We start from the raw sequence: 22,921 nt of genomic DNA on the forward strand, positions 1-22,921 counted from the left end.
AAGTAGCCCATCAAATTCAACAGCACTTACTTCTGAGTGGACATGGCTAGAACTGCACTGTTACTAAGTACAGAATACCACCTCCTAACATTTCTAAAGAAGTTTTTCATTCTGATAGCTGCAGAACTGCTAAGAATGGTGATGATCATATGTGTATGTGAAAAACACACGAAAACAAAGCTTAGTAAAATATTTTTTAATCTACTATTTAATGCACAACAGTCTAGTGCTTTATGCATAAATTAGATTTTAAAATATGTATGCAATAATAGTGGTGCAGCTAAAGGCTGGACCATAGGGCTAAATTCTAGGGCCTCACAGTCCAGCCCTCCACCAGTGACCACCTACAGCAGAGAAGATGATGTACTAATTTTATTTGAGTGGAACGGCATCTAATTATCGTAGGTACTCAAGTGGCACTATTGTCATCTTCCATTTATACCTTACAATCACAAGCAACACTACAAAGTTAAATCTATTCCACTTCATGTTTCTGTGATTCTGTACCAGCAGAACTGATCCCTAAAAAAGCTATGCAAGTACTAACTAAAAAATAAAATAGTTATTTACACCTGGCAGGGGGAGAAGAGAGATACAGCACCTCTTTATTAGGGGTCCACCATTTAATCCTGCCAAGCCTGTTGTAGAATTGTTTCAAACAATGTAATTTGGGTTACCTTGCAGCAGAAGACATCCCCCACTTTAAAGAACAAGAGTATACCCAGTCTAGTCATAAACTCTGTCAACCCACTCCCACACTATTTTAAGACCATTTATAGAAGCACTGTACTCATCATCATCAATGGCAATTATAAGCAAAACTGACTGAAATATGACTGAAATGTTTTCCACGTACAACTGCATGAAAGAAATAAAACTGAAGTTACTTTATAATGCCTCACTGCATGTATAAAAAGGTAAAGGGACCCCTGACCATTAGGTCCAGTCATGGCCGACTCTGGGGTTGTGGCGCTCATCTCACTTTATTGGCCGAGGGAGCTTCTGGGTCATGTGGCCAGCATGACTAAGCCGCTTCTGGCGAACCAGAGCAGCGCACAGAAATGCCGTTTACCTTCCCGCCGGAGCAGTACCTATTTATCTACTCGCACTTTGATGTGCTTTCAAACTGCTAGGTTGGCAGGAGCAGGGACTGAGCAACGCGAGTTCACCCCGTTGCGGGGATTCGAACTGCCGACCTTCTGATCGGCAAGTCCTAGGCTCTGTGGTTTAACCCACAGTGCCACCTGCGCCCCACTGCATGTATATATCCACCCTATTACATCAGAGACCCGCTTGTAATAGTAGCCTTTATGCTTTTCTCAGAAATACAGTAGAGAGCAACCAAGAGGATGTGAATGAAGTGAAATTCAATTTATTTAAAGTTAGAACAGCCTTCTTTAGTCTCCAGATCCTGTTGGACTACAAATCCCAACCTCCTTGACTATTGGCTATGCAGGCTACGGGTGTTCCGAATTGGAGTCAAACAACATCTGGGAAGACAAGGTTGAATAAGGCTTAGTTAGAAGTCCTATTCTAACATGGGGAGCAGATAGGCAAAAACACATAATCATCACCACAGCATCAACATCAAGCAAGACAGTCTGGAAGAAAAAAATCTAAGCATGTTCCCCAAAATTGGTAATCCTGCCTTATTCAACCAAACACACATAGAACTTCCTTCAGATGTTTATGCTGAATGTATGATCATCTGAAGAGCCTGCCATGCAGGGGCACTGCATCAGGACTTGCACGTGCACTCCAGTCCCTCTCCACTTTTAACTCTTGCATGTTCAATAGGGCTATAGAAATGGCAAGGATACCATTTTAAGGATGGATACTGTATCCTCAAACCCCTTTTGTCAAAGAGGAAGAGACAGCACCTTGAGCCAAAAATATCTGCGTTCCAAAGAAAGAGAAGTCCAGGGTCAGGCTTTTTTGGTGGCCACTCCATAGGAGGGAGTATGTACACTGGACCTGGTGCATCTTTAATAACTAAGCTTGGTCTGGGCCAGGCATAGGCAAACTTGGCCCTCCAGATGTTTTGGGACTACAACTCCCACCATCCCTAGCTAACAGGACCAATGGTCACGGATGATGGGAGTTGTAGTCCCAAAAACATCTGGAGGGCCGAGTTTGCCTATGCCTGGTCTAGGCTAAGAATGGTTGGTTCCCATCTTGTCCAAGCAGCCCTTTCTTTAGTTTGAGACACTTCCTCTCTACGGAGACAGAACCCAGCACCAGACTTGCATCTGCAGCCCGGCACAGAAGCTCAATGGGAGAGGTCCCACTGAAAAGCAGTCAACCAGTGCCAGGTTTTCCTGACAACAATTTCATGGGGAAGTATTGAGAATGGCATAGGATACCAGATCAGAAATGGCAGCCATGTATAGAGGAACCCTCAAAAAAGAGTAGGTATCAAGATAAACTGAGGGTTTAATTACGTCAGTGGTTCTCAAACTTTTCCCCCTCATGGATCATTTGAAAACTGAAGGGTCTTAGTGGACTATTTAATGATTTTTAATGATGCACTGTCCAAGATGCTTTATGATTTTTATTTGTGTCTTTATTGCTTCTTATATATTTTATAACAATAACTACAATGCTAAATAAAAGACAATTAAAAATCAGGATGACTATTTAATGCAATGAATATGCCATCTCTTGTCTTTAGCCACAGATCCAGACAAGCTGTGGACCACATGAATGAAGCTCACAAGTGACTGGGTGGTCCGCAGGACAGTTTGGGAATTCCTGATGTATGCAAACTTCTTTGTGGAGTTCATCAGAAGAATATGTAAATGTATAAATTAAATTAAATATTTGTTTCAAAGTTAATCCCACTGATATCAATGTGATTTCTTAGTAAGCATGGCTAGCATTGGGCTTGAAGCTTACTAACTATGCAATCCTATAAATGTCTACTCAAATAAGGCCCATTGCTTTCGATGTTAAATCCAAGTAAGTGTGCATAGGATTGCTTTAGAACATTAATATTATTCATATTTATTAGTTGCCTTCCTCACAAACGTGGCTGAAAGGAGATATATATATTTTAAGTGGCAGTCTAAGTGGGCCAGATATCTGCACAAAAGACACTGTGGGTCATAGAGCCGTACTAGGAAGTAAGACTCACTGGACACGGTGGGACTTAGTTCTGGCTAAACATGCACATGATTGTACAGCAAGGCTTCAACCTAACCCATCTGTGAGAATGTCCGAAAGAGACTAGCGAATTTTGTTTTCAAGAGACATATTTCATATTTAACTGTAAATTATGACTGCTTTTCAAAACAACAATAAAGGTTGTATATGTTGGAATCATTTAAAATGTTTTTATTAAAATTATACACAAAATTTGCAAAATTTAATATCCAGATTTTAAAAAGAATATTAATTCCACTCTCTACAAAGTGTAAGTTGCCTGAAACGATATAAATCTGATCTCTTTTAAACTAAACAGCTACTGGGAAAAAGCAGTTAAATTAGTAAATATAAACTACATTATAGTTTGCTTTAAAAATACACATTTGCATTAATACACTTCCTAAAAGGGTTAAGACAGTTGAAGTATTAACAATATATTATAAATTATAATGCAAAAAAATACAATGAGGTCATAATCATGAGTTACCAATGATTACAAAGATGCCTCTCTGTTTTAACAGTCAAACAAGGAAGCCAATCACAAAGTGTGCGACCTTCTTCTAACAGTCACAACCAATCCAACACACAGTGGGCTGGCAATGAGGCGGAGAAATCGTTTCATTGAAGAAATTTCTGAGGATACATTTACTATCAGCTCTGCATGCAAGCACAGCCACTTTAGAGGGGCAGCTTGTACACAGAACAATATGCAACTCCAGCTTTTAAGAAAACTAATTCAGCAGGTTTGCTCAAGAAATACAAATAATACAGACAGCAGGTGTCTTATCTATAACATACAGCAAAGGATTATACCTATACTACAAAAGCAACCAACATTTAATTGAAATCATAACAATGAATTAAATCAAACTATCACAACCTAATAGAGATGTGAACTAACAGAAAGCTGGTATTTCACACCTGCAGCCCAATACATACATTCAACCACCACAAACAACTGTCATCATTTCCAACATTAGTGGTCACTTGCTGACACTTCTGTTGTGAATCATTAAGTCTCAATTACAATTCTATACACATTTATTTAGCAGTAAGCCCCATTGAACTCAGTGGTAGTTGCTTCTGAGTATATGCATGTACTGGATTGTGCTGTCAGTGTTGTTTTGGCAACAGAAACAAATCAAAATATAACGGAACAGTGCTGGATCACACAGATTAACGTAAACCATAAAAATCCCGTATTTTTGTTCTGCACGGCTCACAGGTTAGCCAAAGCAAACTGGCAGCGTTAAGCCCCACTTGGATGCAGAAGTGCGGGCTGTCAAAATGATATGACAGCTTCCGAGTCTTGGGATATGGTCCATTCCCTGCGAGCTAAGCACATCACTATTTCATTAAACTCAAACGGAAGCAGGACCCTGCTTCCTTTCCCCTAACGTACATCTCTGCTATTTACCCAGCCAGATACAGCGCTGCCATCACTCGCTGTGCTGCTACGAGAGCAGCCAGCTGCGAATGTGTACGAAACAATATGAGCTATAAGGAAGGTCTGATGCCCTGGAATAAAGACACTCCGTCAACAGCAAAGAAGCATATGGGAAACTCTAGGAGCGGCTGCCGTTTTAAGCCCAGGCCCGCCTAATGCACAGAAACTGAAGACCAAACAGCAGCAGCAGAAGACAAGCTCCGACAAAAACGGCCGGCGCGCACACTCTCCCATTCAAGGACGCCTTTTGCGCTTCCCTTCCCTTCCGCCAGCGTAAGAGCCTTCCCCTCTCACTCTCCCCGCCCCTCCTTAATCAAAACACTTCGCGAGTCCTGGGGACGCAAAGAAGATGGCGGAGCAAGGCCCCGCTTACGGCGCCGGAGGAGAGTTTACGCTGCGCTGTTTACGCAGGACCCCATAGGGAGCGTGCGCCGCTGCGGCGGCGAGCGTGCGTAGCGGCGCTTGGTGAATGCCAATGGCCTATTTCCCGTGAGGGGAGGGGGGGTGGAGATGTCTGATAAACAATGGTGCCCCCCCCCACTTGCGCGACTCCCTTACCGATTCCTCCTCCTTCTCCATGCCAGTCGGCATCTGCGGCACGGCGCGGTTGATGGAGACGCAGTCATTGAGGTCGGGCATATCCTTGCCGCGGTAGATGGGCAGCGGTTTGGCGGCGTCTAGCGCCCGAGCTCGGAAGGAGAGTTTGCTCATTGTCTCCCCCTCACAATAACACCCCGGGGCCGGGCTGGGGGGGGAGTGTGTGTGAGGGGGGACCCCCTCACTACGGCCTCGCCGCCGCCGCCTCCCAGCCGCTCCCGGACCCGGCCCGACACACCATGGAGATCCCCGCCGCCCCGGAACAGCTCCGCCGAAGAGCCGCCCGCAGCCCTAGGTCCGCGCCGGGCTCGCTCGATCCGCTCCCTGCGCCATGGCAAACATGGCGGACATTAACCAAAGCGGCCAGCGATCCCGGCAGCCAACGCGAGAGCGCGGGGAGAGGGAGGGGTGGGGAGAGAGGAGAAGTGCGAGCGCGCGAGCGGAGCGAGGAAGGGGTGGGAGGGGGGAAGAGAAAGAGAAGCGGGGAGAACGAGGGGGGGGAGGCTGCGCGCGCAGCCCCAGCCGGGTAACCCGCAGAGCGGGCTGAGGGATACGAGACCCTACTGCCTCTGCCGCCTCGCTCTCGTTCTGCTTCCCGCCCCCGCCCGCTCGCCGTTCCTTCGCCTCAGAGAACGCCGCTGCCGAAGGCGATAAAGCGGCCGAGGCGCTGCTGAGGGGAGAGCTCCAAGAGCGCCGTCGGGACCTTTCCTTCCCACAAGCAAACTTCTACCCCGCCAAAAAAATGCATAAAACAGACATGCCTTCTCCAGTTAAACCCTCTATTTATAAAGGAATTGGCGGCTTCACACATTCCTCTTTCACACGGGTTCGAGAGCACAATACGAACGGGGACCGGCACGTGTATGAGGGCGCGGGGGGAGCAATGGGCGCTCGGAAGGTCCCTGTGGAACGCTGAACCCGGGGCAAACCTGGGTCTGGATTTCTTCTGCGTAATGTGTGAAGCTGGCCGTGTGGCTGGAATAAGAGGTGAAGAACAGAGCTCCCATGCTTTTTTCTTTTGTTTTCTATATCATTGGTAGTAGCAGAATAGAAAAGGGCATTTCAGCTGAGGTGACTTTTTGCCCCTCTGCCAAGATTGAGAACCCCGCTTTCGATTCTAGTCGCCTTCCAAACAACCCGAGACTTAGCATCAGGGATAAGGGACTAGATAATGAGAATTATCTATGGTCTTTTATTCACCAAGTAAACTTAAGTAGGGTGCTGTCAGCACCCACACATACCAATCTTAATGCAGGTTATTTGCCTACCTCATTGGGTTGTTGTGTGGATTCCCAAGATAATGCATGTGAAGTAGCATTTTTCCGTATATGATAATCCCATGTATAAGACGTCGCCTATTTTGGGGGACTCCAAATTAAGAAAACACCCCTCAGCACTACTTGTGTATAAGACAAGTCCCAATTTTAAACCTAATTTTTGGTTAAAAAACCATAGTCTTATATATGGAAAATATACGGTACTTTGAGCATTGAAAGATGCTCATGGAATGTTCTTTTAAAAAAAATTTATAATAAAATATATGGTGTACGTAATATAATACAGCAACAGCTCAGAGGCTAGAAGCGTTTAACGAAGAGATATGACAGTAAAAAGATGTATATATAACACATTTCAAGAGTTCACTTTTCAGTTAGAGCTCTGTAAACTAGCTTGATTTCTCCATATTCAATAGCTCTTTGCTGGCAAAACAGTAGTAAGAGTTTGAGGGCAGCTTGGATTTGGGACGTGCAGCTCATAGCTCAAAAACTTACCTACTCTCAAGAGGTCCTCACTGCATCCAGTAAACTTACAGTACTTGGTATTAAGGAAAGAAGGCTGTGTACACAAGACTGAAATGAGAACCACTGTAAGTCCATATATAATGCAAAATAAAAGCCTACATTGATCAAAGAAGTAACCACATTTCCCCCCAGCTTTTGTTCTTTATTAACAAGCAGACATTTGCACCAACACCATGAAAGTTAAAGTGAATTTATTGCGCATGCATAGTTGGTGAACACCATCCCTGCACATGTGCAATAAGACTTTCCAACATAATTGGCATTTAATTTAAAGACACCACACGAAGCTATGATGTATACAAATTCTGGCAGTAATTTAATACTAGTACCGGTATGTTGATGTGCATATGTACAGGCAAATACACATTTTACCTAATACACTGAGAGTGATCCCCAGATGAAACTTAGCTCATGCATTTCCCTATGTAAAATAGACATGAACAGAAAAATTTCTTATTTACTGCTGTGCCTGTGCAAACCTGATAACCTGTCTGTTTTTATCACTATTTTGCACATGGGCTTCAAAGTGAAGATCGGTTCAGTTTAAAGTCATTCGAAATAGAAACTAGAATGGCACTGAATATTTTTGTGGGATGTTCCTTTTTGTACCAAAAGACATTCTTTGTATCCAATATTGTGTCTGCATTCTGCTTTCTTTCCCACAGCTATGAATGGAGCTGAACGATCGAAACAGTTTCCTCTGCTGTAGTGAATGTGATCATATGTCTTATTATATGTATATTATATGTATATGCAGTTCTGAACCTGAAACTGTTCTTAACCTGAAGCCCCACTTTAGCTAATGGGGCCTCCTGCTGCCACTGCGCCGCCGCTGCACGATTTCTGTTCTCATCCTGAAACAAAGTTCTTAACCCGAGGTACTATTTCTGGGTTAGCAGAGTCTGTAACCTGAAGCGTATGTAACCCGAGGTACCACTGTACTGCCTGCTACACTCAGGTCTTCCCATAGGCATCTGGTTGGCCATTGTGAAAACAGGATGCTGGACTATGATGGGCCTTTGACTGGATCCAGCAGGGCTCTTATTATGTTCTTATGCTTAACCAAGTTACAGCTTGCTCTCTCTAACTCTGTGTTTCACAGTAACATTCAAACATTAGACATTGCTAGCTAACAGATGTATTAGTGCTGTTGCCAATGCCATGTGGACATGGAGCTTTGCTAAAAGCAATTTATAGAACTAAACTTGCCCTGGAAGAGTCATGAAAATAAGATCTAGTCCCTTGCCCCACTTCATGCCAATGCATTACTATTAGTTAAGCCCTCATAATGCCATACAGCCTGCTGTCACCAAGACTTAAGTGCCACAAGTAGCACCACTGAAAACAACCTGAATTAGCAACTAAAAACAGCACTAATAAATCCCACCCTGAAGGATTGCTCACAACACAACTAAATTAAAACAACAAGGCACTGAGCAGAAATGCCATTAAATGCTTTGGGAGATCATCAGTAGCATCTCCAGTTGCCCCCAGAAGCATAAATGGATAAAGCCCAAAGATCTGAGTGCAGACGTTATATGAAGAAAGAAGACAGCTGTATTCTGCAGGGCATCTGAAACCTTTGGGTGGTTTTCCAAGGACAGCCTTTAGCATATTGCAGTGGATTTAGGGCACAGACACTTTCCATGCTATCCCCTCATCCAAGTAATAACTAATATATCCCCTAATCTTTTCTCCAGCTTGTACACATGTATTATCTGTTTTTAGCAACAGTATTTTTAAAACATGTTTAAAACCTGCCCTCATATACCATTACTTTTAGAGCATTTGCCCATTCATATGCTTAGAGTGGGCATCTGCACATGAAAAACACCTCTAACATGTTGGCTATTACTGATGGAATGGCGTGTGTGATTAACATATTCAGATGGGGGTGGACAAAAGGGCAAGATCATTGCCACTGAACTACCACAGGAGGGCCAGAAGGCTTTAGTTAAATGGAACAATTGTCTTTACCAATGGCTCTGCCAGGTATTTCCAGCAGTCAGCTGTTTTGTGGCACTGCTGTCAGGCTGTCCTCTCAGATATGCTAATCAAGGACAGCCCCCCACTCTCATGCCAGCTGTTTATGGGGGGCAATATCCAGTGTTTCCATTCTACTAGAACAAGAGACTTATGATAGAACTTTCCCCTCCTCTCCCCTGGGGCCCCTTCCTCATGTCCTCAAAATCAGCTCTGGCGGTTTGGGGGACCTTCCAGAGAAGATTGTGGCAGCTCAGGAGGGAAATACAGGAAGCAGAAGTGCTGCTGCATCAGCAGAACTCCACTGGTGCTGCTTTAGATACCACCCGTAGTTAAAAAGGACACATGCAACATCAAACAACACATTTAATATCACATGTAGTTTGTATTGATGCTTTTGAATTATGGTGCTGGAGGAGACTCTTGAGAGTCCCATGGACTGCAAGAAGATCAAACCGATCCATTCTGAAGGAAATCAGCCCTGAGTGCTCACTGGAAGGACAGATCCTGAAGCTGAGGCTCCAGTACTTTGGCCACCTCATGAGAAGAGAAGACTCCCTGGAAAAGACCCTGATGTTGGGAAAGATGGAGGGCACTAGGAGAAGGGGACGACAGAGGACGAGATGGTTGGATAGTGTTCTCGAAGCTACCAGCATGAGTTTGACCAAACTGCGGGAGGCAGTGGAAGACAGGAGTACCTGGCGTGCTCTGGTCCATGGGGTCACGAAGAGTCGGACACGACTAAACAACTAAACAACAACAACAACCCTTTTTACCATCCATGCTAATGGCAAGATTATACCACAAGTATCACACATCTAGATCTTAGCTTCATCCATTAAAAGGCTTTGCATTGATGGAAATCTTTTTTCATAGATAAACTTTAGATTATTATTTTTTGTTTCCTTAAGCAGATGGCTTAGAGCTCCTGCACCAGCCATGCTTCAAATTAATAGTGGCTTGAATTTTCCAATTTAAATTAGGTCTTTGAGTATTTAAATATAAATACATATCTCGCTGTCATGCATTTAGAGAGTTGGAAAGTATTTAGCTGGGTAAAGTGCAGACTCCCTTCAATTCACTGTGTAAGAAGTCATTTATTCACTGGCTAATAATTCTGCTCAGCTATTTGTTGTAAATCTGTGCTATGACATGCTATCTACACCATAAGTTTAATGTTTTTAATACTATCCCCTCTTGCCTTCATTATCATCAGGGCTTGTAGAGGTGGGTCCCAGTCTACGCATTTGTTTGCATGCACATCAAAACTACAGTGGTACCTCGGGTTAAGTACTTAATTCGTTCCGGAGGTCCATACTTAACCTAAAACTGTTCTTAACCTGAAGCACCACTTTAGCTAATGGGGCCTCCTGCTGCCGCTGTGCCATCGGAGCACAATTTCTGTTCTCATCCTGAAGCAAAGTTCTTAACCTGAAGCACTATTTCTGGGTTAGCGGAGTCTGCAACCTGAAGCGTATGTAACCTGAAGCGTATGTAACCCGAGGTACCACTGTATATTGAATTCTGTTTGTGGTGATGAAGCTTTGGAGGTTGGGTGGAGTGATGGCATGGTACATCTCAGCTGCTCAGGAAACAAAGCTGAAAGCAGCACAATGCTCATAGTTCAGCTTTTGTGAGCAAAGATCGAAACCTCATAGGTCCTAAAAGCAGAAAAACTTTTGTGGTGAACACTTAACACTCTGAGGATTCAGAGGTAATGCAGAGAAATACGGTAACTAAAGTACAGATGCAAAGTAGGCAATCGACTGAAGAACAGTAACATTTGAAAAGAGAAGGAAGGAAAAAGTAAGAGGTTTCAATAAAAGGGTATAGAAGATATGGAACTGAGGTAAGAATGTGAGAGGAGGGAGTTGAAACAGCCAAATAGCACTTAAGAGAAGAGGCATCTGAGTTATCTGAGTGAAACAGGGTGACAGACAGGAGTGCTGGGAAAGCTTGGCCAAGTCCCTGAAGAATATGTAACAAAGGAGGCAGTGAGCTAAAAAATTGAAACCCGATGAGAAAATGGGTGGTAGGGAGACACGGAATTGAAGAAAGAAATATTCAATGAGAAAAGAGGCCTGGGACAAAACCTCCCATTGGGCTCAGAGTCAGGAAGGGCTGCAATGACTGGCAAGAAGGAAGTGAAGAGGCATGACAGGTTTTGCGGATGAGGGAAGTAAATGGGTATTGGGTTGCCAGGTCTAGAGCAAGAGTAGGAGAGAGGATCTGGCTGGCAGGTGAGGCTGCCCACCTGTCAATTACCTCACCTCTCTATGGTGCCAAGTGATCCTGCTTCAAAGTAAAGAAGAGGGAGTGCACTCTATCTCAGTTCTCTCTTCCTTTGCATCCCAGCCTTAGTTCACGCTGTTACTCAAGGAGGAAATGTCAAACCCTTGAAAGTGATTAGGCTTCCTGGTAAGTGAGATGCAGTTTTTGTAAATGATGGCAGCATTCTGCCCCACCAGCTCCCCAAACATCTGCTGGTGCTGTACTGAATACCAAAGAGAACAGAGCTGGGAGAAGGTCAGTTTCACCCAGGTTTCTGTAATGTATGCCAGGTCATGTAGCTGATAGACCTTTAATCACCAGCAGCACCTTACGGTGAGATGGCTCATTAGTGTTGAGGGCAGTGTTGTAAATATTTCTTGGCAACTCATGATTTTTAGGCAATTGCTCCATTCCAGCAAAGGAGATCAAAGCACGGAAAAGGTGTTGGGTTGAACATTGCACCCATCCTTCTTAGGGGCTTCATGTGAAAATGGCAAATTACTCCCATGCAAGTAGGAGGTTTGCTTTGCTATTCTGAAATCTGTTCAATCCTGCCAGGTTTATCATTTCTGGGCATAGACCTGAACTGGTGATTACCTTTCATTTCATCCAGCCCAGTGGTATTTTTATAGAAAAAGAGGTGCTGGAACTCATTATGAACTGACCCTTGTTCTTTTATAATGGCAATGGTGCCCACCTGAGATGTGCTGGAACTCAATTCCTCTGAGATCCGGCTGAAAAAAAGTTCTGAACCAGACCCAACCCATTAACAGGTTTTGTAGCACTGTGCCAAAAAAAAAGGGGGGGGGGTTTAAAAGCAATTTCCCAGTTTGCTACACATTTAAAGCTTTCATAATTTTTGGAAAAGTATGCAGCACCTTTTACAAAACTTAAGATGTTGAAGTGCAAGTTTGGATGGCAGACAACATTTGAAGAGCCAGAAAGCATATCTTCTGCACAGGGGGGAAGTGCAGAGCATTCTGATGGACAGATAGATAGATGAATGGATTTGGAGTCCCACTAAAGACTATGAAGTCCTTCTTTCTCCCTTTTGCGGAAAACTCCCAAATGAAATGAAAGGCTCCTCTGTCCTATCAATGTCAATGGGTTTTTGTCATTTATGAAAAGCTTAATCAAAGTAGCTACTAAGCATGCTGAGTGGCTCCTGCTCAGAGAGTTAAACATCTCAGCTGTTCCAAACTATTTTCATCTGAAGTTACTATAAGAGTTTACAGGGCTAGCCATCTGAATCCTTCCCTCCCTCCCTCTCCCGGTTAAAGAACTTACTGTTTAGAAATGATATGTACGATGCCAGAAAGCTACTAGGTTAGAAGCTTTCCTAAAGATGAACCCAGTAATGTCTTAACATTTTATGGTAAATTTTTAAATATACAGTTCACTCCAGAAATATCCAGTCCTGAAATTTGAAAATAGCTGGTTATAAAGCATCATTTAGAAGGAAAGAACAGCAAGGCATTTATTTAACTTTCTGTGTCTGTTTGTGTGTGTGCGCACACAATGAGCATAACAGCTTACCTTCTAAGATCTTAATTCTACTGTTATTCAGTACTTCTTAAAAAAACACACAAGCAAAATAACACTACTTTCTAACCCACACTCCTACTGAATAACTCCATCATTGCTGTAATTTCATGGTTACAGCAAAGCTGGAATAACTGTGGCATGATTACAGCACTATCTTTATTTGCTTTTTTGGTTGTAACGCCATAAAAAAGGGTGAGCCAGCATAAACTGCCTTTCTACATTACTACGTAATGCACTCTCGGACAGCATTTTGTACTGAATGTGCAGCTGGCTCCCACGTTCCTCCTCCCTTAGTGGGAGAAACAAACCATGGTCCCTGGCTTAGCGTTGCTTCAGAACCAGGGATCGTGGTTTGTTTTGCTCCAAAAAGACTATGATGTGAAACCAACATTTGTCCAACTGCAGTTTACTTTGCAGAGGGCAAAATAAACCCTGGCTCCTAGTTCAGATCATCACTAAACTAGGGATTGTGGTCTGTTGCTCCCACTCATAACCATATCCAGCTAAGATAACCCTGGGGAACAATTTCCCCCCCCATTTTCTGTTGCATGAGATTTGTTCTTTATGTTCTTTCAATGCTGATTTCAAATCTGAAATCAGTTTTCGTGTACATGCTATAGTTATCTTGCGGTAATTTTTGACTTTTGCCGATATGTCATATTTACACTGGGGATAAGCGGACACTGACACATTGATCTACCCTAATCACATGGTAATTATTGTTTTGCAAACTTAATTTTTATTTATTTTTACAATTTTGTAACCTAAATATTTGTATTTTTCAGATTGGACCATGGCTTCTTCAAGTAGACAAAAATTGTGTAAACAAGCCTGATGCCTTTTGTCATGTATGTGGCTGCTACGCACTTCCTCGTCAAAGACGCAATATAACAGCATTTGTGAGGCATGCCTATAAAAGCTATTTTGAAATTCCCCTGGGCGACCAAGACAAGAAATGGGCTCTGCATATTGTTTGTCACAATTATGAGGAAATGCTTAAAGACTGGACAAAAGGAAAACGGAAGAGTATGCCTTTTGGGGTTCCCATGGTTTGGCGAGAACCCAAGGATCACACAAGTGACTGCTATTTTTGTTTCCCAGTGGTATCTACAATTGTTATTCAGGTACTTGGTAAAGCCTTTCTGTTGTCCAAGCAAGAAGTTGACCATTTTGAGATCCACACAGATGATCCAGTTGTGCTCCTCACCATGTTCACTTCTTTCATCTTCAAAAGAGACAAACCCCTTAAAAACCTGCAATTGGGAGTTCCTCAGAGTGCAGGATAGGTCTAATTGCTGAAGGAATACTGGGATGGGCGACAGCATGTCGGTTTTTCTTGCCGAAACCCTTCATATTGACCAGACAAAAATAGCATTAAAAAAGGCATCAGGCTTGTTTACACATTTTGTCTACTTGAAGAAGCCATGGTCCGAACTGAAAAATAAAAATATTTAGGTTACAAAACTGTAAAAATAAAGAAATTTTAAGTTTGCAAAACAATAATTACCATGTGGTTAGGGTAGATCAACGTGTCAGTGTCCGCTTATCCCCAGTGTAAATATGACATATTGGCAAAAGTTGGAAATTGCAAGATAACTATAGCATGTACACGGAAACCGATTTCAGATTTGAAATCAGCATTGAAAGAACATTTAAGAACAGTTGAAAAATAAATAAATTTATTTATTCTATTTTTCAAATTATTGATTTAAATTATATTTTAGATGGCGGTAAAATGCCTTAACATTATATGAATATAAGGAGGTATATAAATTATTCTAAATGCATACATACTGTAGAGAAGTCATAGTGTTGGCAGTATGTTGATTCTTTTGAACGCTGGGATATCAGGATGTCAGCTGGTGCACTTGTTCAGGGCAAAGTTATACATAAGTTTTAAATAATTCTGCTTGCTTTTTACCTTAATGGAGTTAAGACCAATGGGCTAGAATCAGACTAAAAGCTTGTTGAACTTGGGTCCCATGGAATTTAGTGTGAAAAGCTGCTTGTGACATTGTCAAGTCCCAGTGATTTCAATGGGAACCAAGTTCAAGTAACTTATTCTGGATCCAACCCAATGCAACTTTGGAATTATGGAACTGGTTTTTAATGGCTTTATATATGGAACATTTTTATTAATACTAGACCTTTAAGAATTATTTTCATACTGTATTTCATATATTTTCCTCTGATCTGTTCTTTCTTTGGTATATATTTTGGTCTGCTGATTAATAGATCCTGATCAATAGACAATGTTCAGAATATCATTTCACCCCGCTCCCCACTCCTACTGCAACCTGTTTTCAAAATGGTAACACACAAAATACACTGTAATGAAATCTCTGCTTTGGAGGCTGGGGTACTGGAATGCTATCTGCATAATGATTCATTTGTTCAAAAGCCACAGAGGGAAAATTGTATTTGCAGAAAAAGCTGTTTTTGTTCTGAATTATTATAAAACCTATAGCTGTTTTCTAACCGTTGAGAAACATGAGCACTTATGGGCCCATTTCTTAAAACACATTCTTACTATGCTTCAAGCCAGATTTTTAAAACATAGGTGTATACCATCTTGTCAGCAAAATATGCCCTATCACTCTAGGAAAAAATACATTACCAGCAACTCCACTGCATGACCTGTAATGGTACACAGGGCTCCGGTTTTGATCTCTTGTGCATCCGTAAGTCACCTAAAGCCACAAATCTTCCACGATACAGCACATATCTTCACAAAATGACCTGGGGAGAGCAAAGCATGTCTACTGTACATTTGCTCAGGAGGAGGAGGGATGGAAATCTGCAGCAAAATATGTCTAAAACCTGGAGCTGCTGTTCCTGCACTCTGATTACACTGGTACAATGACAAGCCTCAAACAAATATTCACTAGAAAAGTTGTGTGGGAGCAGGGGGAGAGAATGGCTTGTTGAAAATCCACTCAAACATAGATACATATGCCAGCTAGACTTAAATTAATCGAGCCAATTGATTTCAAAAACCATTCACCAAGTTGCAGTCATCAATGCAGCTCATGGATTATCTAGGAATCTCATCATAATGACCCAGCAGAAAACAGCCTAGATCTGTTCACAACTCTCTAAGCATCAGATGGGCCAACATGAACATATGTATAAGCTTTCTAACCTTACACCTATACTTTGGTAGAAGCAACATTACAATCCCAGGTCCTTCTCCCAGTGATTGCAAATAATCAGTCATGCATGAAATAACAACACCAACCACCAATCTACCTAAAAAGGTAAAGGGACCCCTGACCATTAGGTCCAGTCATGACCAACTCTGGGGTTGCGACGCTCATCTCACTTTATTGGCCGAGGGAGCCGGCGTACAGCTTCTGGGTCATGTGGCCAGCATGACTAAGCTGCTTCTGGCAAACCAGAGCAGCGCACAGAAACGCCGTTTACCTTCCTGCCAGAGCGGTACCTATTTATCTACTTGCACTTTGACATGCTTTCGAACTGCTAGGTTGGCAGGAGCTGGGACCGAGCCACGGGAGCTCACCCCGTCACAGGGATTCGAACCGCTGACCTTATCGGCAAGTCCTAGGCTCTGTGGTTTAACCCACAGCGCCACCCACGTCCCTTACCAACCTACCTTTCTACCTCCTATTTGGGGTTTGTTCCAGGTAGGACAGGGATGGGAAGCTTGTCGCTCTCCAGATATTGTCTGACTCAAACTCCCATCAGCCACATCCAGCATGGCCAATGGTCTGGAATGATGGGAGTTGCAGTCCTAGTATCATCTGGAGGGCCACAGGTTCTCCATCCCTGTGTATGTTATAGAACATTATGAAATTGTGAGATATAGCACTTTTGGGATCTTGATACAGGAATCATTTCCTCATGTAAAAGGAAATTATTTATTGTCCATTATCTCACAGGTCTCAGAAAGCTATGCACACCTTCTTCTGTGCTACTGCATGTCTATGAAAGGGATAAAATTGCAGTCTACCTCTTTATAAAATATTTATCACTATGTAAATAGAAATCTTTTGGTTGGATTGTTGTGAGACAAAAGTAAATAATCTGATGCAAAATACTTGGGGGGGGGGAGCACAGGATAAATCTTTTTCATAGTTATGTCCACATATTGGACTTTAAACAAAACATTTATCTGCCATTCTGTTAATGGAACTTGGCTCAATCATGTATTTTATTTATCATATATTTTTCAAGGACTGCTGACCACTGCCCCATGTGGTGAGCTGCATAAATGCAGCCTCTCAGGGAAGAACCATCCAGATCTAGCCTGGCTTCATCCACCCAGGCTGGCTATTGGCTTCCCCTTGGCTGTATGAAGTATACAGTGGTACCTCAGGTTAAGTACTTAATTCGTTCCGGAGGTCCGTTCTTATCCTGAAACTGTTCTTAACCTGAAGCACCACTTTAGCTAATGGGGCCTCCTGCTGCGGCTGCGCTGCCGGCGGAGCAAGATTTCTGTTCTTATCCTGAAGCAAAGTTCTTAACCTGAAGCATTATTTCTGGGTTAGCGGAGTCTGTAACCTGAAGCGTATGTAACCTGAAGTGTATGTAACCCGAGGTACCACTGTATAAGGACTTTCTTTTCCAGCTGCACCTTAGTTTAGCAACAAGGTCTACCTGAGTTGTAGCACATATTGCATTTCTTGCATTACATCTCTGCCTTGGCTTTTCCCCCTGACTCTACATCTTTGTTGCCCTTGTGTTCTGTTTCCTGATACTCTCCAGACTGATGCCCACAGCCCAGCCCTGTGTGATATATGTAAATATACAAAATTCCTTTATTATGTTCACTTATCCTTAGAACCAAAATCACCTTACAGTGAATGGAGAAGAGAGACATTGTCATTTTACAGAGTATGTTGAAACAGAGAGTAAGGAGTGTTTTTTGGCTGCATTCATATGGCTTAAATATAGGAGCTAACGTGCTTACCACCATGAACAGTGGAGCACTATTTTAAAAATCTTCTGTCCCCATGCAAATAAATGTTGGGAAGGTGTGGCCCTATCAGCACAATACTATATAATAAACAAAGTTCACAGTAAAAAGAATCATGACATCTCTTGCTACTGCAGAAACAACCATTTGGATAAATCCCACCCAACCCTATTAGCTCTTTCAAAGGTCCAAGATGAGTGACTATCACTGAAATGTGTCAAACTCAAGTCAATGTCTTGATTCAACGTATTATCCACCAGGCAACATTTAGTTTGGTTTTTCAGAAAGAGGCTTGTTTTACTCTGCCCTTCTTCCTTCTCTTAAACTGCCTTGGATGTTTACCCACAACATCAAGTTCCAATATTGAGATAAAAATGGTATTTGTGACCCATCCTTTCTCAGAGTGAAGAACCCATTTAAGCCTCACACAACCCAGTGAAGTGGATTAAGCTGAGTTTTAGTGACCGGCCGAAGGTGATGCAGAGAGATTTGTGACCTGGAGTGGGAATTTCTCTTATGTCACAAATACTCTAGCTGCTAAACGTACAGTGGTACCTCAGATTAAGTACTTAATTCATTCCGGAGGTCCGTACTTAACCTGAAACTGTTCTTAACCTGAAGCAAAGTTCTTAACCCGAGGTAATATTTCTGGGTTAGCGGAGTCTGTAACCTGAAGCGTATGTAACCTGAGGTACCACTGTACTTACTTTAAAACACCAAAATGAACACAATTAATTCTGTGGGATTTTTTTAAAAAGAAAAGATGACTTCAGGTTGAAATCTTCTGCTTCCATATGTAAGGGGCAGCAAGTCCCATTAAGACATAGTGGGATTGACTTCTGAGTAAGCATGCATGAGATTGCGTTGCACATGAAAAAGGTTCCCACTACAATTCCATATCTTAATCACAAACAAATGCAACTCCCTTAAGGAAAAAACCCAGAACCCCAATCACACAGCCCACAACCCAGTCCTCAGTTGAAAGAAAGTATTATAACAGGATGTGGTAATAGCAGTAACTAGGCTGGTGGCAGGAAATCAAAATGTTCTTAGAAGGCCACTCCTCACTGCTAGGGGACCGTTCTTGAATGACTGCAAAATGCAACTAATAAATGTACCACTCTTTTAAAAAGCTGATTAGATTTAATCTCTCTCTCACACACATGCAAAAGACTGAGGTGAAATCTAAGAAAGCAGTCAGTTACTGCAGTTTTGCATGCAATCATCTGGCAAACTGGTCACCCATAACTTCTCACTTAGTGGCAAAGGTAATTTTACATAATTCCTGTTTCTCTGTACTTCTGATCTGAGGTGATATGCAAGAATGTTGCTTGCTTGCGCAGGGAAAATCAGCCTGTACAATAGGACTTCCTTTTCTTCCCTTGCACCCCACCCAATTTGCCCCAGATGATTCCCCAAACTTCCGGAGTAGATTCTGGGGATGCACAGAGGTTGCAAGGTGCCATGACCCATGACAACGCACTGTATGATGGGTGACCAAGGAGGACAAGGCTTCAGCTCTATCCATTGGGGGGCAGGGACTGACGGGACCTTCTTCAGGACCTGCATGGCATGAACACACTGTCCTGCTGCCTTCTTCTGATTCAGAGAAGTCTCTCACAACACTTGTGTTGTCAAAGACTGCAAAATAAGACAAGAGCCCTTTAACAGTCAACCAGCTCCTCTGGGAAGGTGGGGTTCACCACTGCAGGGCCAGTTAACTGATATACAAGGCTTCTCATGGATCTAGGTGCTTGCAGAGACAGTAGTATATATAGCTGTCTCAGCAAGATCCTGGGAGCTCTCCAATGTCCTGTTGGTGATCCGGACATTGGAGATGGCACACAGCCAGGCTTCTCATATGAGCCTCAAGCTCTCACAGAGCAGGACATGGAGAGGGGAGGAGAATGAGAAGCCTTGTTGCACAAGTGGAGACCACAAGTGGACTCTCTCATGCAATAACTTTATCAAACCGACAAAGCACACGCAACTTGACTTACAGCAGCCACCTCTCTCCCTTCTTGCCATCATCCTCTAACTCCCCCCCCCCCCCCGCTAATTATCTGAGCACCAACATAGGCTGATTGGGGTTAATAATTTCCAGGGTTGCCTGTTTAATGGAAAAGCCTTCTATTGAAAGTTGATTTCTTGACATTAAAGTTTTATAATGCAAAGCGGCATAATGGAATAGCCAAAAGTGATCATGCTCAGGCACCATATAGCATTGCCAATACAGAAAGTTTGAAGCTTCTGAAAGTTATATAGGCTGTGAAAGTAAGGTACTTGGAAGCCCTTGGCACAGATGTGCATGTGAAGTGCCTTATTGCAATTACTTCTAGGGATGACGTGGGACCAACTCACATAACTATCATCTCATGATAGCTGCAATTAGAATGATGTGAGCGCCTGGCTGAGTAAAACGGGCATCACAAATCAGTTCTGTGAAAGTTCCTTGTCGGTGGAGGCTATTGGGGCAGGCAATATGTTGACAGACAATCACTATTACTCCAAGCAAGAGTGTGTTAACTGGCCCAAAGGGGGAAAAGCAACAACTTAGGAACATCTGATAAATCCAGAAAAAAACATGTTACCCATTTTTAATCACTGGATGTCTCTATCCTTATTGCATGCATATCTATTTCCAGGTGTTATGTTTTTGCTTTTTCATATATGTTATTAGACAATATATTGATGTATTGTATCACCCCCTGCATTGTTATTACCTTGTGATATTTGTGTGTTTGTGTGTGTGTGTGTGTGTGTGTGTGTGTGTGTGTGTAGCATTAAGTCACTTGGGGACCTTTGGGTGACAAGTGACTACTAAGTTAAAACATAAAATAAAAAGAAGGTGGCGCTGGACTTCAGTTCGCCTCAGCCCCAGCCAGGACTGTCAATGTAAGGGATGATGTGAGTTGTAGTCCAACAACATGAGACAGACACCATCTTGTCTACCCCCCAGTGTTCCTACTAGGGCAGCACAGACTAGGAATAGGCAGAAAGTAGATGGGAATTTGCTAGTCAGTTTCTGTGTGATCTGCAGTAGATCAACATGGTTTCTGACTCCCATGTAAAAGGTAAAGGTACCCCTGCCCGTACGGGCCAGTCTTGACAGACTCTAGGGTTGTGTGCTCATCTCACTCTATAAGCCGGGAGCCAGCGCTGTCCGCAGACACTTCCGGGTCACATGGCCAGCGTGACAAGCTGCATCTGGCGAGCCAGTGCCGCACACGGAACGCCGTTTACCTTCCCGCTGGTAAGCGGTCCCTATTTATCTACTTGCACCCGGGGGTGCTTTCGAACTGCTAGGTTGGCAGGTGCTGGGACCGAACGACGGGAGCGCACCCCGCCATATTTTTATATAAAAAAGGCTCCACCCTTCTCTTTTCTTTAATAGGCTGCTAGGATTCCAGAATTGTAGCCATGTATGCAGGTAATCCCAGCGGTGAAGGTAATAGCTCTGCACCCCTCAACAAGTATTGTGGCCCTGACTCTGGTTAGCACGAGTTGGGGTTCTGGTCCAAAACCAGATTTCACAAACTTGAAGGCTATCCTCACCTGTTTAAAAAACAAACACATTTCCATTTGCTTTCCCTTGACCAGCCCTTTAGCAAGCCAGTTTCCTGAGACACCTAATAATTACCTGAGGGGAGAGCAGCTTGCCAAATATCCCTTACTCCAGCTGTCCTGTGACTGACGCATACACAAGCCAAGCTGCTGTTAATACACAAACATTTTAGTGCAGACACACAGGGAGTAAAATGCAAGAAATAACATCTCTGATTAGCTGGAACCTATTTTTCCTGATGGCAATGACCAGTGTGGGCTCCAGTTCAACTCTTTAAGTTTCAAACAAAGAGGCTTATAACATGAACTGGGATGGGACATGAAAAGTCGTATTCCCACAAAATCATTCCATTCCAAGATCTCTGTTTTGCTTGATAATGTCCTGCTGGGCATACTCCATAATTAATTGAAATCTACTTAATTAAAAACAGTCTGCAGGGGAGGAATGTGGCACGGTTATATTTGCACTGAAGTCAGGTAACAGTTGTTATCTTTTTTTTCAACCCTCAAGGTATTTGGATGCTATGCAAATAAATACTGCAAGAGATAGGATTCCTCATGCTCTTGGTATAATCTTTATAGATAAAATGCTGGACTACATAAATAATATTCTTTGCCGACTTCTTTGATTAAGCTTCCGATCCTCCCACTTAAAACTGGTGTCTTATTATGCCTGTGTAACTATGTAAAAGCAATAAATTTCATTAACAGTAGCAAGACCGTCTCTTGCTAATGGTGGGAAAAGGCAATGGAGACAATAAAATAGATAAATAATATCTGAGAACAGAATCTGAAAAGCAATCAAAGCTGTAATCCTGTAATTGCTTACCTGTGAGCAATCCCCTTTAAAAACATTTGTGCTGTAACAAACAAAAATGAACTCACCAAAAAATCTAGTGCTTTTCTGTATCCAGGGCTTTTTTCAGCCAGAACTTGCTGGAACTCAGTTCCGGCACCTCTCAAGTGGGTGCCATTGCCATTCTAAGAGAACGAGGGAGGTGTTCATGGTGAGTTCTGGCCAGTGGCGTAGCGTGGGGGGTGCAGGGGGGGCCGGCCGCACCGGGTGCAACATCTGGGGGTTAGGGTTAGGGGCGCAAATCCACGGGTTAGGGGGCGCAAATTACTTGCCTTGCCCCGGGTGCTGACAACCCACGCTACGCCACTGGTTCTGGCACCTTTTTTTTGAGAAAAGTAACACTGTATCTGTACCTATATTATTATTTTTACATTTAACAATGGCTGTTTTTGAGATTCCTGATTTCTTTGTTGCAAGCCACTTTGAGCACAATACGTTTTGTGGAAAAGTAGCATACAAATAAAATTATGAATGAATATGTATCTATCTCAGAAGGGGTGGTGGTTGGAAAATCCAGAGTTTGGATGCTGGTTGTGACTTACAACAGTAATTCAACAGTAATTTGGGTTTTAATATAAACCAGTGGGTTTCTACAAAAAACAGCTTCCCATAACCAGTGAGAATGCTCAGTCCTTGTTCGGCTTCTTTCTCCGTTTGGTCTCTTTCCCTTTCCTCTGTGATTTTTTTGTGGGGATGAGAGCAATCCCAGGTACACTAAGCCCTTTAATTTCCTCTACTGATACCTAAGGGCAGCTTTGTCTTTCATCCAGAGCCAT

General features: G+C 42.9%; 2 protein-coding genes across 3 annotated transcripts in view; both read right to left on the reverse strand.

Annotated features, from left to right (window-relative positions):
* EPC2 (enhancer of polycomb homolog 2) overlaps positions 1 to 5,786 on the reverse strand; it is a 49,270-nt gene extending 43,484 nt beyond the window's left edge. For both annotated transcript variants that reach the window (XM_083408070.1, XM_083408069.1), the window contains exon 1: positions 5,150 to 5,786. In XM_083408070.1, coding sequence (XP_083264196.1) covers positions 5,150 to 5,302 — 153 coding nt within the window. In that variant the 5' untranslated portion in view covers positions 5,303 to 5,786. The remainder of the gene's footprint in view (positions 1 to 5,149) is intronic.
* Positions 1 to 22,921, reverse strand: part of KIF5C (kinesin family member 5C) — a 312,660-nt gene that overhangs the window by 121,462 nt on the left and 168,277 nt on the right. The gene's annotated exons all lie outside the window — the stretch shown is intronic.

The sequence above is a fragment of the Podarcis tiliguerta genome (assembly GCF_965153285.1).
Source record: "Podarcis tiliguerta genome assembly, chromosome: 1".
Lineage (NCBI taxonomy): Eukaryota > Metazoa > Chordata > Lepidosauria > Squamata > Lacertidae > Podarcis > Podarcis tiliguerta.